The 17,347-nt window shown below is 45.6% G+C and overlaps 2 protein-coding genes across 3 annotated transcripts; one reads left to right on the top strand and one right to left on the bottom strand.

Moving 5' to 3' along the window:
• The first annotated feature begins 100 nt into the window (after positions 1–100).
• cpsf3 (cleavage and polyadenylation specific factor 3) lies at positions 101–7,447 on the top strand. Its single transcript, XM_013272287.3, has 18 exons — positions 101–306; positions 717–780; positions 876–973; positions 1,071–1,199; positions 1,494–1,671; positions 2,151–2,240; positions 2,760–2,910; positions 2,994–3,169; positions 3,248–3,406; positions 3,738–3,884; positions 4,177–4,329; positions 4,412–4,520; positions 4,639–4,737; positions 5,121–5,215; positions 5,560–5,647; positions 5,731–5,797; positions 5,927–6,023; positions 7,257–7,447. The coding sequence occupies exons 1-18, from the start codon at positions 236–238 to the stop codon at positions 7,344–7,346; spliced, it is 2,061 nt and encodes a 686-aa protein (XP_013127741.1). The 5' UTR covers positions 101–235; the 3' UTR covers positions 7,347–7,447.
• A 2,469-nt stretch (positions 7,448–9,916) lies between these two features.
• Positions 9,917–17,347, bottom strand: adam17b (ADAM metallopeptidase domain 17b). 2 transcript variants are annotated; one of them, XM_019346114.2, is made up of 18 exons: positions 16,995–17,347; positions 16,112–16,195; positions 15,889–16,022; positions 15,551–15,639; positions 15,299–15,479; positions 14,601–14,731; positions 14,438–14,524; positions 14,249–14,359; positions 13,874–14,018; positions 13,699–13,790; positions 13,446–13,595; positions 13,095–13,294; positions 12,915–13,018; positions 12,361–12,495; positions 11,203–11,333; positions 10,959–11,126; positions 10,812–10,868; positions 9,917–10,735 (listed from the first exon to the last, which is right to left on the bottom strand). In XM_019346114.2, exons 2-18 carry the CDS (start codon positions 16,144–16,146, stop codon positions 10,385–10,387), a joined length of 2,301 nt encoding a protein of 766 aa, XP_019201659.1. In that variant the 5' UTR covers positions 16,147–16,195; positions 16,995–17,347; the 3' UTR covers positions 9,917–10,384. The 2 variants fall into 2 exon arrangements, with proteins under 2 accessions (XP_019201659.1, XP_005452533.1); XM_005452476.4 differs by having other exon boundaries at positions 16,112–16,244; positions 16,995–17,346.

Here is a 17,347-nt window from a genome sequence, read left to right as displayed (position 1 = left end):
AAATATTAATCTGATTTTAAAAAAATTGTTAGATTGTTTTCAAGCACATTTCTCCTCCGGGATTCACCGCGGAACAAAACGTTAGGACCAATGTTACTACACGGAGAGATTTCACCGGGGACCGGAAGTTACATATTCGTAAAACTTGTGGAGCCGCCGTTGATAGCAGGTGGCTAACTAACGGAGTGATGACGGAGTTTGTTTTTTTGTTTTTCTGTGTGTTGAAGTAAATAACATGGCGGCTAAACGTAAACCCGAAGCGACGGTTCCGGCGGAGGAGAGCGACCAGCTGCTGATCCGCCCGCTGTGAGTTTACGGCAACTTCAGTTCGTTTCTGTGTGCGGGCTCCCCTTCCTCACAGAACTACATTCAGAAAATCACTCATTCAGGGTTCATAAACTATAAAACGCGTCAAACACACAACTTAAAGAGTTGCGCGGACGTTTCCAGTGAAGCGCTTTGATTCGGGACTCATATAACAACACTTTTAATCTGAAAAGATCTTCCTGCCAGCTTTGATACAGCTGATATTTAAATATAATTCGTCTGTCAGTGCATATTTAATCTTATGAGTGTAGTCATGTGACTCAGATTCTTTTAGGTTTTTGCTCTTTTACAAATAAAAATTTGACAGATTTTTGAATGGAGTTTGGTTTAAAGTGAGTTTGAGCTGGATGTTGGGGTGAGGTGTGGTTTCAGTGTGTGTCTGTGTGCAGGGGGGCCGGTCAGGAGGTGGGACGGTCCTGCATCATCCTGGAGTTCAAAGGCAGAAAGATCATGGTGAGATAGTGAATATGAACCTTCCGGCTGTGAACGTGAAGCTTCAGTGTGTGTAAACATCTGTGTGTCTGTGTGTCTCTTTGTGTGTGTGTCAGCTGGACTGTGGGATCCATCCTGGTCTGGAGGGGATGGACGCTCTGCCCTACATTGACCTGATCGACCCGGCTGAGATCGACCTGCTGCTCATCAGCCAGTGAGTTCATAGCCTCGGAGAGGTCACATGACTCCCTGCAGCATGATGATGCTGATGTACTGTGGATGTTTGTGCTGACTCTTCCTCCCTCCTTCAGCTTCCACCTGGACCACTGCGGCGCTCTGCCCTGGTTCCTGCAAAAGACCAGCTTTAAAGGTCGCACGTTCATGACACACGCCACCAAAGCCATCTACCGCTGGTTGCTGTCCGACTACGTCAAAGTCAGGTGAGACTCACCAGATGGACGTGGTGTCTCTGAGAATGTTTTTAACGGTTTAATACGAGTATGAGCGAATGCTGCGAATGTTACCTGCACACAAACAAAGGTCAGTGTCAGGTCAGTGATAAGCAGCTTTAAATTAAAATAACAGGACATTCAAAGGAGAATTATTTTAAACTGGGGTAATGTAAAGCTGCTGTAGAAGTTGTGAAGCAGAGGTAAGTGCTGTTTGCTGTCTGAACTGGTGATGATGAATTGTTTAGAATCTTTGACGTTTGATCGGCTGAATCGTGTTTGCAGTAACATCTCAGCCGACGACATGCTGTACACGGAGACCGACCTGGAGGACAGCATGGAGAAGATCGAGACCATCAACTTCCATGAGGTGAAGGAGGTGGCCGGCATCAAGTTCTGGTGTTACCACGCCGGCCATGTCCTCGGAGCCGCCATGTTCATGATCGAGATCGCCGGCGTCAAGGTGAGTTCTTCAGATGTTGGTCCAGCCTCCTCTAAGTGTTTGCACCTCTGTGGGCATGTTGCTACATGTACACACTCAGAGTTTTTATGGACATTAAGTTGCAGTTTAAAAACTACAGTTTAGATTCTTGGACCTTTTTTGAATCACTGCAGCTTGTTAAGAAACAAAGACACTGCAAGAACTGAAAATAAAGGTGAAATAAGTTCCTGTGACTTCATGTGAACACGATGAGGGCGAGGCTGTCTTAGATGCACGATCAGCGGGGTGAGGCTTTGACGCGTCGCAGTCGGGTTTCTCTGCGTTAAACAGCAGAGAAAATGTGCTGGTGTGTTCCAAAACTATTGTCTCTCCGGAGGGAACGCCTCACACAGGCACTTTGTTTTTGTGAATGAGTGAATTTACTGAGGACAGCACGACGACAGCTGCTAATTGCGTGTGTGTGTGTGTGTGTGTGTGTGTGTGTGTGTGTGTGTGTGTAGCTGTTGTACACAGGTGATTTCTCCCGTCAGGAGGACAGACACCTGATGGCAGCAGAGATCCCGAGCGTGAAGCCGGACATCCTAATCACAGTGAGTGATTCTGAAATCAGTTGTTCAAAGTTTATGGCAGCTTTACATCATCCATCCTTCATAATAATCCTCCTTTATCTAATTCTGGGCTGGTTCGTCCTCTTTTAGCTAATCCTAGTTTAAGCCTAATTTCTTTTGATTGGCTGCTTCACAGAACCACATATGGGTGGAGCGTCTCAGTGACATCCTCCAGATCCAAGAATAGAAAAAAACATGATATTTTAGAGCAGCCTGAACTTCAAAGGGATCAGATTACCGTTCTGAGGTCATCGTTAGAAACATCGACCACAGAAACATGACAGGAAACGGAATAAAACCATGAATGAGGTGTAACCGCCTTAAATGTCTCTAAGATCTGACATTTCCACATGATTCTGTGTGTGGAGATCCCACCTTAAAGGTGAAACCTGGAGCTGCAAACACCTGCTGTTATCGTGTCATGTGACTGCTAATCTTGATGCGACTGCGATGAATCAGCGAGCCAAGCATGCTCAGTAACATTTCCTGCTCTGCGTTCAGGAGTCGACCTACGGCACTCACATCCACGAGAAGCGTGAGGAGAGGGAGGCTCGTTTCTGCAACACCGTCCACGACATCGTGAACAGGGAGGGCCGCTGCCTGATCCCCGTCTTCGCCCTTGGCCGGGCTCAGGAGCTGCTCCTCATCCTCGGTGAGGTCTCCTCTCGGTCTCCTCTGCCCATGAGCCCAGCTCCGACCTTACTGACCTCTGATCTGATTGTGTCTTTGACCCAGACGAGTACTGGCAGAACCACCCGGAGCTCCACGACATCCCCATCTACTACGCCTCTTCTCTGGCCAGGAAGTGCATGGCTGTGTACCAGACCTACATCAACGCCATGAACGACAAGATCCGCAAGGCCATCAACATCAACAACCCCTTCGTCTTCAAGCACATCAGCAACCTCAAGGTCAGTGAATGCGGTCCGTGGGTTGTCGGTCGGCTCATGTCATTATACATGCAGTATTTTTACGTGTGTGTGTTTCAGAGCATGGACCACTTTGATGATATCGGTCCCAGCGTGGTGATGGCGTCTCCTGGTATGATGCAGAGCGGCCTGTCCAGAGAGCTGTTTGAGAGCTGGTGCACCGACCGCAGGAACGGTGTCATAATCGCCGGATACTGCGTGGAGGGGACGCTCGCCAAGGTGAGGTCAGCTCGGACTGTTTTAACTTTGGAGTCGGGAAAATGCCCTGAAGGACAAACCCGAGTGAGCCTGTGAGGCTTTTCCAACATTTTCACATTTCTGAGTGGAAAATGTTTCCTGGGAGTCTGATTTCCTTTTGGGGCAGCGGCAGGAAGCCCAGACCTGCAGATCTGCTCCGATTTAAACTGTCTGTGCCAGGGTTTATTTAATAGTAAGGCAACAGTGCCCCCATCAGGCCAGAGCAAAAATGACATCATCATTTAAAGCCTTCAAAGAGCCGAGTTTCTCTCCTGATACCTTTGAGGTCTAACGGTTTGTCTGCGTTTCTCAGCACATCATGACAGAGCCCGATGAGATCACCACCATGTCGGGTCAGAAGCTTCCTCTGAAGATGTCGGTGGACTACATCTCCTTCTCAGCTCACACAGACTACCAGCAGACCAGCGAGTTCATCAGAGCCCTCAAACCTCCTCATGTGGTAATCAGATTTCTTCACTCACTCTCAGCTTCTGAGCAAACAGACGACAGAGTTTCAAAAGTGCAAAAAATGTAGCAGCTGTATAATTGTTAAACTTGACTCCGTCCAATCGCTCAGCAGAGCAAAGATCATTTAATGACAGTAAGATGTCTGTGCGCTGTGGACCTTCGGATGCAACTTCAGTCCTGGACCTGGAGTTTTTTTTTGTTGCTCTGTTGACTGAAACGGTGCACAGCGCTGATGTCGGGAACAGGTGAGGTTAGTTTAATGTGTGCTGATCCTGGGTCTGCAGATTCTCGTCCACGGCGAGCAGAACGAGATGGCGCGTCTGAAGGCGGCGTTGATCCGCGAGTATGAGGACAACGACGAGGTCCACATCGAGGTGCACAACCCAAGGAACACCGAGGCCGTCACACTCAACTTCAGAGGAGAGAAACTAGCCAAGGTCCTCCTGAAAACCATCCGCAGCTTTAAGCGTGTCTCATTTCACCTTCTGCCACCTTAACTCCTAGCATGCTCTGCTGCAGGTGATGGGCTCCCTTGCCGACAAGAAGTGCATTCAGGGTCAGCGGGTCTCCGGGATCCTCGTCAAACGAAACTTCAACTATCACATCCTGGCGCCCTCTGACCTCTCCAGTCAGTAACTCAGTTTACCTGCACTAAATATTCCAGCCTGATGCTGGTCCCTGAACACACATCGCCTGTTGTGTTCGGGTTCCCTGGTTGTTTCCTGACCTTTCTGTTCTCTGTGCAGACTACACTGACCTGTCGATGGGAATGGTGACTCAGACGCAGGCCATCCCGTACACCGGACCCATCTCACTGCTGGTCAGCCAGCTGAGAAACCTCTCAGGTAAGAAAGCAGCAAACCTCACCTGGACTCACCTGACTCAGGTCATCCAGAGTAAAACGTAAGGTCTTGGCTCCTCCCATTACCTTGAAGCTGAACTAGAAATGAACTTAGAAATATTTGACAGGATCTTTGGTCGTGAGTTTTTCTGCATGTCAGACTTGATGATACGTGGGTTTAAAAATGTTCATGCAGTTTCTGAAGGTGTTTCACCTCCATCAGGACGTTTACAGAGAACGATGGAGACAGATTACTGTAGGGTCTTTATAATACAAAGCACCTTGAGGCAACTGTTGTTGTGATTTGGAACTATATAAATAAAAGTGAACTGAAGTTAAATTCAACACGGTCCACAGAGCGTTCATGAGCTGCTCTTTGTGTTTCAGGCGATGTGGAGCAGGTGGAGGGAACCGAGAAAATCACCGTGAGGATCTTTAAGAGCATCACGATGGTTCATGAAGCCAGCATGGTGCTGCTAGAGGTCAGACACACACACATACAATAGAGCCCACATGAGCAGAGGTGCTGTGATTTCCTACAACCTTTGTTGTTCATGAATGCAGCTTCAGTGCTCTGTCTGAAACAAAATGTTCAGAATTATTTCAAACAGGAACTCACTGATTGGAGGAAAATTAATTTTACTTCATACTTAAGCAGCTGTTGAAGTTATTTAATTTCAGATGTTTTGTTTCTTTGTCGTAAATTTGTTTTTTTGTTTTTTTTTAAGTATTACAGATCCAGAAGTTTTCCGATTATTTCACTAATGTCTGTTTCTTTTCGCCATCATTGAAGTAAGTGTTTCTTCTCGATTTGTTTCCTCCTCAGTGGATCGCCAATCCGCTCAACGACATGTACGCTGACGCCGTCACCACCGTCATCCTCGAGGTCCAGTCCAACCCCAACGCCCAGAAGTGTCAGTGAACGCAGCACGGCAGCTTGAAGCGCAACGTTTGGGGACAGTGCAGAATCTGTAACAGCTGTGTGTTTGTGTTTCAGTTGTGGAGGGGAAGAAGGAAAGCTTCGACATGGACGTGTTTGTGGAAAGGCTTGCACTCATGCTGCAGTGAGTCGCTGCCACACACAGACACACACACTGACAGACCCAAGAAAGAATTTCATTTCTAACTCTGCATTTTCAAAATTTTCAAAATAAAAGTCCCCAGGTGGGAGACTAACCTGTGTTGTGTTGCAGCGACATGTTTGGGGATGACTGCGTGAATTTCAAAGATGGTAAAAACCTCAGCGTGACCGTGGACGGCGTCACGGCATCCGTCGACCCAGAGACCAGAGTGAGTATGAGGAGTGGGCGGAGTCAGACCTCCTGACAGAACATAAAACTCTGACCTTCACCACAGGGGGCTGCATTAAGGTCATGTGACATAAATTTGGTGTTAAGGATCATTTTGTTTTAAATTCTCAGACTTCCTGTTACAGGATGGGTTATGATCCGATCTGTACATGAAAAACCTGAAAGTGTGCGTACTTCCTGTTTAATGTTAAATTTAAACCTCAAAGCATGTAAATAAGAGACGGAGCCACCGAGACGTCATTGGCTGAAGTTCTGTCAGGCTGCAGTCACATGGGGAAATTACCTGACCTTCATGCGACTGAGATCAGCTCTGATCAGTCATTCACTGTCTTCAAAGTGACTTTATTACATCATGACGGGATAAAAGTTGTTGGATTGAGTTGACAGTTGCATGCTCTCTGTTCATGATGACACAGATTAACTGATAAATCGGGGAACATCAAAAGCCTGCGTCAATCTGAAAACAGAAATTCACTTTAACTTCGTACATTCAGAGATCTGAAACAGATTCTTCCACACAGATCCTCGCTAACCTTGCTTTCATATAGAAACACACCCAGTTAGCAACCACTGGAGTCCCCAGTTGTAAAGACGAGTTAGTTGCGCTCAGACCGATTGCAAGACATTGACAAACTGGCTTAGTGCTAATTTCGATGCTGATCATTTGTAAACCTTCAGCAGTCTGTGTGATTGCAGTGACTCTGACCTCCCAGCAGGCAGCTGTGCAGTTTCCATGAGTCAGCTGCTGAACAGGAAGAAATTTCAGTGCAACTGAATTTTTTATTTTCTCTGGAGTCCAAAATGTGTGAGGAATTGGGGGGATGTGTAGCACACACATGATTTTCCTGTCTGTGTTCACACAGCAGTACTGGGTGAATGCTTCATGATACTGTGATACAAAGAATATCCCTGTAAAGCTCGTCGTCTTTTATTTCCAAAACCACTTGAATTTTCTCTCTAACGCACATGGTAACATTTAAAGAGCACTTGTAAGGTAAGTAAAGGGCTAAACTGAACTCAGACTTACTCAAGCTTATTTTCTCATAGATTTCTATACAGTCACAGTCAGTGCTACTGACTTTAAGTTACGGTTGCTTCCTGGTTATGTGTGAAATTAATAGTTTCACACATGTTCATTTATGCAAGTATTTTGTTTGTTTCTCTAGCAAATGATGTAATACCCTTTATCTGATCTCTGTGTGTTACTCTGCAGTCTGTGTCATGCGCAGAGGACGAGACTCTGAGGGAGATGATCGAAATTGCTGTCCACCGGCTCTATGACGCCCTAAGCCCTGCTTTCTGACAGGCTGCAGTGATGTCACAGGGGATGTTTTTGTACTGATTTCCTATAAAAATGAATGTTTCTTTTTTTATGTGTAAAATAAACTTCGGTTGAGTTTCTCAGTCTGTTTCCTTTAGATCATGAAAGCCTTTAAAAAGGTTTACATTTATTTCACTCACGCTGGCTTATTCTGGATACATAAAACATGATCTCCAATGGTGGTCTGCAGATCTGTTAGCTGTAGCTTCACAGCCTCAGACATTGACTGTATGTAACAGATGGACATTTGTAGACCACACTTGAACAAGAGGGTGGAGTGTTGGGTGATCAGCTATTACACAGGCACAGATACCTGCTAATTAGTGCAGTATTCTCATCTTCAACACACAAACAGCACAGAGTCTCAGAAATGTCTTTATTTTTTAATCCAAAAGCAGAATTTTCGAACATGAAATGATATTATATATATATATATTATAATATTAAATCCGACACCACCACAGTGATGTGACAGTAAACAACATGTAGATACAGCAGAGCATCGTCTGCATAGAAGAGCACATGACATTAAAAACACTGGCTCTATTGCATCGGGATACCAGAGAAGAAGAGGAGGTCACTGCTGACTGATTGTCGCTTTAAAAATTGATTTACGGGCAGTTCAGCTTTGGTGTTTAAACCTGGTTTGTTTTTATGCAATTAAAAGTCTTGCTTTTCTTTAGAAAATTTGAAAAATATTCATTTTAAATAGAGCTGGGCGATAAAACGATAACGATATGTATTGAGAAATAACTTTTTCTCGATAGAAAAATTAAACTATTGTGATAGGCCTCCTCTCTCTTGTCCTCTTAAAAAAAAAAAAAAAAAGAACAGCCAATCCAAATTAAGTAGCGCAGAGCCGAACCAATCACAGCCGCAGCGTCACGTCACATGACTTGTTACGTACAGCACTAGCGCCATGGCGCACGTGTATTTGTTTTTGCAGCCGTGCTGCCCGGGTAATGAAGGAAAGGAGTTTGCCGACTAGAGAAAAATCAACCGAGAGCGTGAGCGAAGGTTACCGAAGAAAAAACAGATGATGGTTCCAATACCGGAGAGCTTGTCGAACGGAAGGGCCACAGAAGTTCCGTAGTGTGAAGGTATTTCGGCTATTTCAAGTCTGACAAAAAACAGAGTAGCGCGCACTGTAAATTGTGCCGAAAGCAAGTCTGGAAATACAATAAACCGGTGCATGCTCAATCTCTGACTGAAAGCACTAATTCGTCATTCGGCTTTTGTCAGACTAAAGTAACTGTTAAAACTGTTTGAAAAGCTAAGCTATACAACAAGGAGAGATTGAGAATTTCCTTTTAGTTCTCAGTTTATTTGATATTGACAAAAGTTAGTCAATTTTGTCTGTTCTTCTGTAAAACGACCTAAGATTTATTTTTAGAATTAATATTTTGTTTCTAAGTGGAATTGACAATTTAGTGGTCTGTTTTGTTTGTTCTATTTTGAAACTTAAACGCTTTAGCGGCTGCCTTTTGTGTAGTTTGCAATATTTGCCTTTATTTATCTGAAACTGAAGTCTCATGTTCCTTAAGTACATCTACCCTGTTGAACTTATTATGGGAAATAAATATTTTAATTAAAACAAGCTGCTAATTATTTCACATTTTACTTGTGAGCAACGGCACATTTAAATCTTACAAATATAGTTATTTGGCTTATATCGTGATATATATCGTTATCGCCTGAAATGAAAAAAACATATCGTGATATGAAAAAATCTTATATCGCCCAGCTCTAATTTTAAATGTTTTTCTTTTGTTTGTTTTATTTCCACATTTTTTCCCAGGTTTTTTCTAAAAGTCTTGTAGACTTTGTAAAACTCTTAAAGGTGAGCATTAAACTTTGTCTTATAAAACAGTAGAAAAAATTAGAAAAAAATATTCAGAAAACCATAAACTCTAATTTTTCCAATCCTGAATCTGTGATGCATGAAGTGCTTTAAAAAACAAACAAACATATACATCAGCTTAATTTAAATGATTAAAATGAGACTCCAAACACAAACAGTCCAAAGGGCTTTGCAGGAGGATAAAATATTTTACGTTCATATATTTACAGAGGCTCAGCACGTTGAGCAAGGCACGAACACTGACAGGTTTGATTCCCGGAGCTGCCGAGTTTCTTCGCTGAACAGGACGGGTTGTTTTAGAGCAGGGGTGGCCAATCCCAGTCCTCGAGAGCTACCGTCCTGCAGCTTTTAGATGCATCCTTGTTCCGACACACCTGAATCAAATGAATGGCTTGTTATCAGGCCTTTGCCAAACTTGATGGCACGCTGAAGAGGTAATCAAACCATTTGATTCAGCTGTGTTGGAGTAGGGATGCATCTAAAAGCTGCAGGATTGTAGCTCTCGAGGACTGGGATTGGGCACCCCTGTTTTAGAGGAACACAGAACTGGCGTGATTCTGGACAGACTTTAAAGTGTGAAACATTGGGAAAGAAAATGAACAGATACAAAAGCTGCGATGCCTGTACTGAAGCCCTGCCCCTAATGACACCATTATTTATTATTAAATACCAAGTGAAATCGAGACATGACTGGGTCAGGAGGTCGTTTACTGAGGTCAACGGTCAGGGGAGCAGGAGTCTCTTTTAGACACTGAAGAGGCGCCCCCTGCTGGTCACTGCTGCAGGTTTAAGGCACTACGGTGTTTTTAATACTGTAATAAGTATACACTGTAAGACGTTTTGTCCACTGACAGTGAATAACGATATAAATCAAAGCTGAATTTAACCACATCATCTGAAAATTTCTTTGGTTTACTTTTTGAGTTTACTTTCTGTTGTATGTAGTTTTATCTGGGGGGGGTTCAGTATCTAAAACACATTTTCGGGGCTACATCCATTTTGTACACGCCTGGTCTGAGCGCCAGCTGTTGAGGCATTTGTCTGACACTCTGCAACGGATCCTGACGAGGCTGCAGCTAAAGGTGGAGCCGGGATTTCGTTGTACATGTACAATGGCAAAGAGCTATTCTATTCTATGAAGGTGGAGGCGTTTGCCGCCTCAGCACTGTGTCTCCTTGCTGTCGATCTGATGCTGCCTCTGCAGTTTGAACACCTTCGCCTTCTCACTGCGGCTCGTCTTCTCTGTCAGGTCCTCGAAGGAGCGCCGCGTCGCCCCTGCCGGACGTACGAACGCCTCGTCAAGGGACGCCTCGTCCAGGTGGGAGTCCGAGCTGGGGTCCTCGTGGATGGTGGCCATGCGGGGGCTGTCCAGAGGAGGTGGGCTGTGGGCCGGGTCAGCACCAGTTTGCTCGGGGCCACTGGGATGAAAGCGAAGGGGGCCGGAAGAGAACGTCGGAGATTTGAAGATCCGAACGGACGCCGAATCCAGGCTGCTCAGGAGCTCAGCATTCTGGGAAAACAGAAAGACGCGTGTGAGAGCATGTACGAGGTTTGAAACCCTTCTTTACTCAGATATTTGTGCTCACACTGGGGAACAGGAGTGACTTGGTGGTCTGCTCGTACTGCCTATCGAGTTTCCGGTCCTGAAACCGAAGAAGAGCGACAAAATTCAGACTTCAAAGGCCCCCCAAACCCTCCAGCCCTCCACAGACGCGATCAGAGGCGCCACTCACCACACAGTGCACCAGGATGCTGAAAGGAACCCAGAACAGCAGTGAGAACGCCACCACTGAGCCCACGATGTTATCAGCCAGAAACTTCCCGAACGTGTTGATGTCCAGCTTATCGATGAAGTCCCACAGACGCTCCACCACGTCCTGCACCTGCTTCATGCATTTTCCCTGCAGACACAGGAAACGGTCATCACTTCCTGTCACCTTTAGCGTAAAAGCTCTGAATAATTAGCGATGGTCTCACCGCTCCATCGCAGAAACCCACGGTGCAGGGTTTGCCCTTCCTGAGAAACAGGAAATGTCCTGATATGCTCTGATAGGGGGTGCAGACGCCGCCATTGCTCCGACAGCAGACTTTACAGGAAGCATTGGTTTCTGAGAGGAACAAAGACAGAAACAACGGCTTTAGCTGCAACATGAAACAGACTGAAACACCCTCCAGGAGAAAAACAAAACGCAGAGTTTGAGAGACGAAGCATCACACGAGTAACTGCAGCTGTGATTCTCTGCAGTCTGCTGTTTTTTTGTTTTTTTTAAAGTTTATTTTGTAATAAAAAAAGGATATTGTACTTGTAAATGTACACTGGTCAATGTGTGATAACATCTTGCAACAAACTGATGCAGTCTCATAAATTCAGAATTGATGTAATAAAAATTCAGTGGCTAAGAGGGACGTCACCATTCTGCCTGATGGCTTTTTATGTATGTAGCTAAATACTGACCACATAAGTAGTACACCAAAGGTGAAAGACAAGTCCCGTGCCATGAAGGGACATTTAAATTCATACCTGCACTCTCAGACTCATGATATGAAGCATCATAGCTATGTTTTATTGTTGCAAAAGGGGTCAATGCCATCTTAATAAAACCGCATCCTCTTCCTCCTCATCTTCTAAACTGAAGTCAGTATAAATGTGCTCATTTATTCCTGATATTGGTGCTTATTGTCAGTAGGTTAGACACGTGACAATGAGCTAACTGAAAAACAACAGCTCATTATCAGCTAACATTATACCAGATAACGTTAGGCTAAAAAGTCATCCTCTCTCTAATAAACAGTTTGATTACATTCTCACATTGTATGAGAGACAGTTTCACAAAGAGTAGCTAACAGAGGCTAACATAGGCAAAAACAGCAGCGCAGAAAAGTTCAACATTTCCTCAAGAACACATCAGTATCCCTGTGACTGGATAAAAATACACATCATTGACTCATTGAATTGTATCTGACTCCTTTCACAAAGTTTACAGCCTCGTTCAGAGTAAATAAAGGCGGATGCTTCACACGCGGCATTGACAGCTGAGGTAAACAGCCTTTCTGCTATCAGAGTACACTCACTACAGAGAAAACTCAGGGGTATAAACCTAAGTTTAAACTGTTTGCAAAGTGAGAGCGTTGTACCGTTACAGGCGCAGGGCTGTAGCTTCAGGACGGCCTGACAGAAGGGGATGCACTCTCCATTCAAACACTCGCCACTGTCCAAACACGCTGTCTTATCTGGAGCATTTTCTGGAGGAGGACACTCGCTGCTGTTTCCTGTCAACACAAACACACAACACTTTATACTACACTATCAGCGTTTCCACCTGCAGCCGTTTATCCAACCTCACTCTCTGCTTCGTCTCCTATTGGTTAAAAAACATTTATTTTATTAAGATGATTAGAAGAAGTTTTCATTGTGATGACTAAAATAAGACAACTACTTATTACTAAACTGAGGATTGCGAAAGGTTTGGAAAGGATTTAGATTCATTAAAACAACTGATCCTAGACCCTGCAGTTCCTCTATTGTCCACTAGAGCCTCCAGCAGGCTACCATGTTAAAATGTTCAACTTTACAGCAGAAATAATAACAACAATGACAATAATAATAATAACAACAATAATAATAATAATAATATCTTTAGTCATCTGACGCTGTAAACTGAAAGTGTTGTGTGGTAACCGGAGCTCACCTGTGCAGTACGAGTGTCCTTTACATGTGGCATCGATGGGCTCCTGACAGACCACCCCTTTGGCCTCGAACCTGCACTCCCTGCAGCAGGCGCTGTTCCTGTCACTGAACACAGACAGCAGGGGTGAGCCGAGAGCACTGCCGCAGGAGAATCACCTCACCTGTCAGGTGTATCTCTGACCTGCACTGAGCTTCGGCCTTCAGCCTGCAGTTGCGCGTGCAGCAGAGGTCTGAGTTGATGTGCAGCAGTCCTGGGTCGCACTCCTCGCCCTCCTCCACCCGGGAGTTCCCGCACACATTGATGTTCCTCTCTTTAAAGCAGGACGGCGCCTTCAACCTGAGACGCTTCACGATGGAGCGCTTACTGCAGTCAGAGAACATCTGGAGAGAGGCAAAAACACAGACTGTAATTCTGCAGAGGTTCACTGTTGCTTCGACTCATATAATCAATGTGTAAAGAGGTGCTGATAAACAGGCAGGTGAAACAGTGAGTTTAAAGACTGCTGGAAATCCTGGATTCAGCATTTTGCACCTTGTTGTTGACGTGGTCTCCGCTCACGGCGATGGGATACATGACGTACTTCCCACCCTGGTCCTCTCGGGGGGCGCACTCCGGTTTATCCGGGTCGTGCTCTGCGCCGAAGTTATGGCCAAGTTCATGGGTTGTCACCAGGTCTGCTTCCTGTGGAGACGATGACGAACAATTCCTGTGTCTCACACACACAGACTCAAACAATTCTAAAGAAGCAGGCATTAACCAATCAGAATGCCCGGTTAATTCCCACCTTGGTCAGGATGGTCTTGCCATAGTTCTTGGTGCTGGTGAGGCCGGTATTCAGGTAGATCATTCCCTGCTCATTCAAGGTCGAAGGACTAGCTGTGGAAGGAGGAGACCACAACGTGAGTCACTAATCCACCTCCATCCACCAGGGTCTCTGGGGGTGGAGCCACGAGACTCACCTTTGGAGCAGAGGCCTCCAGCGATGTCGGCTTTAGACGGGGCGACGTAGGCGAGCCCCAGAGTGCCCTCGTCGAAGTCCTGATAGGTGAAGAGATGAGCGAGACAGACGTTGGAGGCTTTCCCCGCGATGTCCACGCTGAAATGCTGCGAGAAGACGGCGAGCAGAGACCTCAGAGAGCTGACCGATCCAATGCATCCGACACACTCCACATCACAGCCTGCTCTACTCACACTAAACTGTTTCCTTTCAAATTAAAAGCCATTTTCACAAAAAAAAACTGTGTTCACAGACCTAAAACTTAAACCTGTTTCTCTGACTCTGAATATGGACACAGTTACTCGGTGCCGTGGCAGCATCAGCTTCCTGTGGTTACCTCTAGCAGCTTCTTCACATCCCAAACGTCTCTGCCCTCCACTGGACTTCCCTTCATGTTGAAGTGAGTTTTTCCGGGATCCACAGGAGTCGGATCCTTCTCGATGATGATCTGATGGCAGGAACGCAGCTTCACGTTAAAAATCACAGTGGGACAACACAAACAGGAAGCGGAACAGAGCATGCTCACCTGCTGGATCTGGACGCCGTACCCGCTGAACCCCTCGCCCCACGACGTGTTTCTGTAGATGTCGTCGACACGGTCGATCAGCTCAATCTGAAACACAGTTGGGAGGGGGTGGGGTTAAGTGTCAGTGGATGGCGGGGGTGATGGATGTACAGGTGGTACCGACCAGGTAGTTGAGGGTTGTGCTCTCCTCCTCACGGCCCATGTGTTTGTAAAAGCGATGGTCGGCCACCAGCAGCAGAGGACACGTGTTCTTCTTGTGGTCGTGCACGTGACGCTTCACTCTGAACGCCGACTCTAAACAAGAAACCACCGAAACACGTCAGACAATGTTATTTATACATTTGACACTGAAAGCTCTTTTTTATTTGTTATTATTTATGAGCGTTTGAGTGTGTCAAATATGAAAATATATGTTTTCACTGTAATATCTCTGTTCTCTGACCCAAACCTGATTTTTTTAAATCGTTTTTTTCCCCCACCTTAAGAGCACTTTTTCAGATTTGGTTTTTTTCCCCATTTAAAGCTCAAACTTTTCAGGAATAAGATTTCACCTGTTGGGATGGCAAGCTCTCTTTTGTTTCTTTTGTTTAAACAGCTTTTACTTTGTTATTTTTTTCACATTAAAAGTCTTTTTTCTGACTGACTTCCTGTTTGTGTCGCTCGCTCTGTACTCAGTTCAGATGAAGGTGTTTCACTGGACTTTCACGTTTGTGCTGCGCAGTGACAGGAAGTTCTCGCTGTCTCTGTGGTTAACGCAGTTCCTGTGTCACCTGGGCGTGGTCGCTTTGGGTCAGTGTGAGCTTTACCCTCAAACAGGAAGCAGTCACAGTGCCAAGTTCAGGCGAGGACCTCGCTTCTCACCTTCTTCCTCCTTTTCCTCCACCACAGCTGCTCTCACGCTGTCAGGGAGCAGGTCACTGGGGTCAGAGGTCACGTAGCCGCAGACCGAAGGCTGCTGCAGGCGGCTGATGTTGCGGATGTCTTCCGAGCGATAGATTATGAGGCGACCGTCAGAGGGCGCCGACGTGAACCTCCAAAGAGGCTGAAGAGAGCAGAGGAAGGTTTAGGGACCGATCACTCAGCAGGCGCTTACTCCAAGTCTCAGGTGTTTACCTCAACATTGTACTCGGCCTCATCAGTCAGGATGTGAGCGGAGAACTCGTCATCTTCGATGTGCGCCTGAACACGGGAGTTCTCCTCCCCTACAACACAAAAACACATTAAAGGAGCCGTTACTCCATATTAATCCTGTCAAAGGTCACCACACGCATTCTACACGTGTGTTTGAAGTAGCAGCCTGACAACATCTACAAGAAGCCTGACAAGGCCTCGCGAACCTTCTCAAGGACATCTGGGGATTTTTTTAAATTACTCTGCAAGCTTTACAAGAAACCAATTAGTAGAATTCTACCCCCAAAGACCTCCACAAAGGCTCTGCTTAAACAGTTTACCGATGACGTGTCCGGTGAAGTAGTTGTGCCTGTTGACCGGGTAGGTCCGCTCTTGGCCATCCTCGCTGATGACCACGGCTCTGAAGTCGCTGGTGAAGAGCTCGTCGTTGGTCCTCAGGTAGAGTCTGAAATGCCTGTAGACACGAGGAGGAGATGTTCAGATTTCACAAATCAAAGATTTTAAAATGGCACCGAGCTGCACGGACGGATGCCGCTATCTTACCTTTGCAGGGCGCTGAAGCTGACCAGCTTCTCCATGTGCGTCTGAGACTGGACGTCACGGCGGCGGACGGAGTGCGTCTGCAGGCTGGAGAGAGGCAGCACATCAAAGTCATCCAGCATCGCTCTGAGAGACACTACAGAGAGAACGCAAACCTGCCCGTTAGCATTGAAAATCCTGTGAAATACCTCAGCTCCTCCACCACACGCCAACACGTGCCTCAAAAACGTGACCAAAATCAACACATAAGTTAATAATTAACACAAATAAAATGCTGCTGACTTTATATTTAACATAAATGTATGTTTTTCATCCACTTTTTCCTTTTATGAAAAGAAAAAGTTTGTAACAATAAAAGAAGTTAAAATATTAAACTTCAGGACTCATCACTTTTCATCGCCTCATTTCCTGTCAAATGATGACATCATGATTACAAACCAGTGACATGTGATGTCATGCCAACATCGTTATGGCACAGTATTATTCTTAGGTTTTGCTTTTTCTTTCCTAAAAGTCAAAATTCACTCCCTACACTTCTCTTCTTATTTATGACTTTTTTATTTTTAAGATAAATTCTAAACCCACAGTTGTTCCACGTTAGTGTATTGTGATTTTTTTTTTCAACTATAGTTATATCTCTCTGGTCAAAATGTTAACTTTTAATCTCATTTGACTTTATTTTAATTCAATAAACTCCTATCATGATCAAGTTGAATGCTCCTGGACTCAGCCATTTATTTAAATACCTGTGATTTTTATGCGAATTAAACTTTTGTTTGGCATGAGCGGTCCTCCATACCTTCTGCCTCAAACATGAACTTTTCCAGCGGACCGGCGGTCCTCACAAAGGACACATTTACGATTAAATTCAGTTTTAAACACTCACTGAAGTCCTGCTCCGTCTTGTCCGGGGGGACGGCGGCCTCCGTTAAAGCGGTGAAAGCGGCTAAAAAGGCGAAAATCAGCCGCATGTTGAACCGTCGGGACGGACTAAATGAAGACCTTCCGCCGCTCGCTTCAGCGTTCTAGCATCAGACTAAACTCCGACCGCAGCTCAGAAACAAACGTCAGCTTTAAAGCTCATCTCTGGACCGACCTCACTAAATCTCACCCCACTCGAGTCTTTGTTGTGTTTGGAAACGGGCAGAGGAAACGGGCAGAACAAACGCCCCCACTCCGCCGAACCAGGAAGCCCGAGAGCGGCCGAGTGAAGCTACCGAGAGCCGAGGAAGGAGGGCG

This window comes from Oreochromis niloticus, linkage group LG15 (assembly GCF_001858045.2).
Source record: "Oreochromis niloticus isolate F11D_XX linkage group LG15, O_niloticus_UMD_NMBU, whole genome shotgun sequence".
NCBI classification, from domain to species: Eukaryota; Metazoa; Chordata; class Actinopteri; order Cichliformes; family Cichlidae; genus Oreochromis; species Oreochromis niloticus.
Note: the sequence above shows the minus strand (reverse complement) of the source record. Positions and strands in the feature narration are given on the sequence as shown.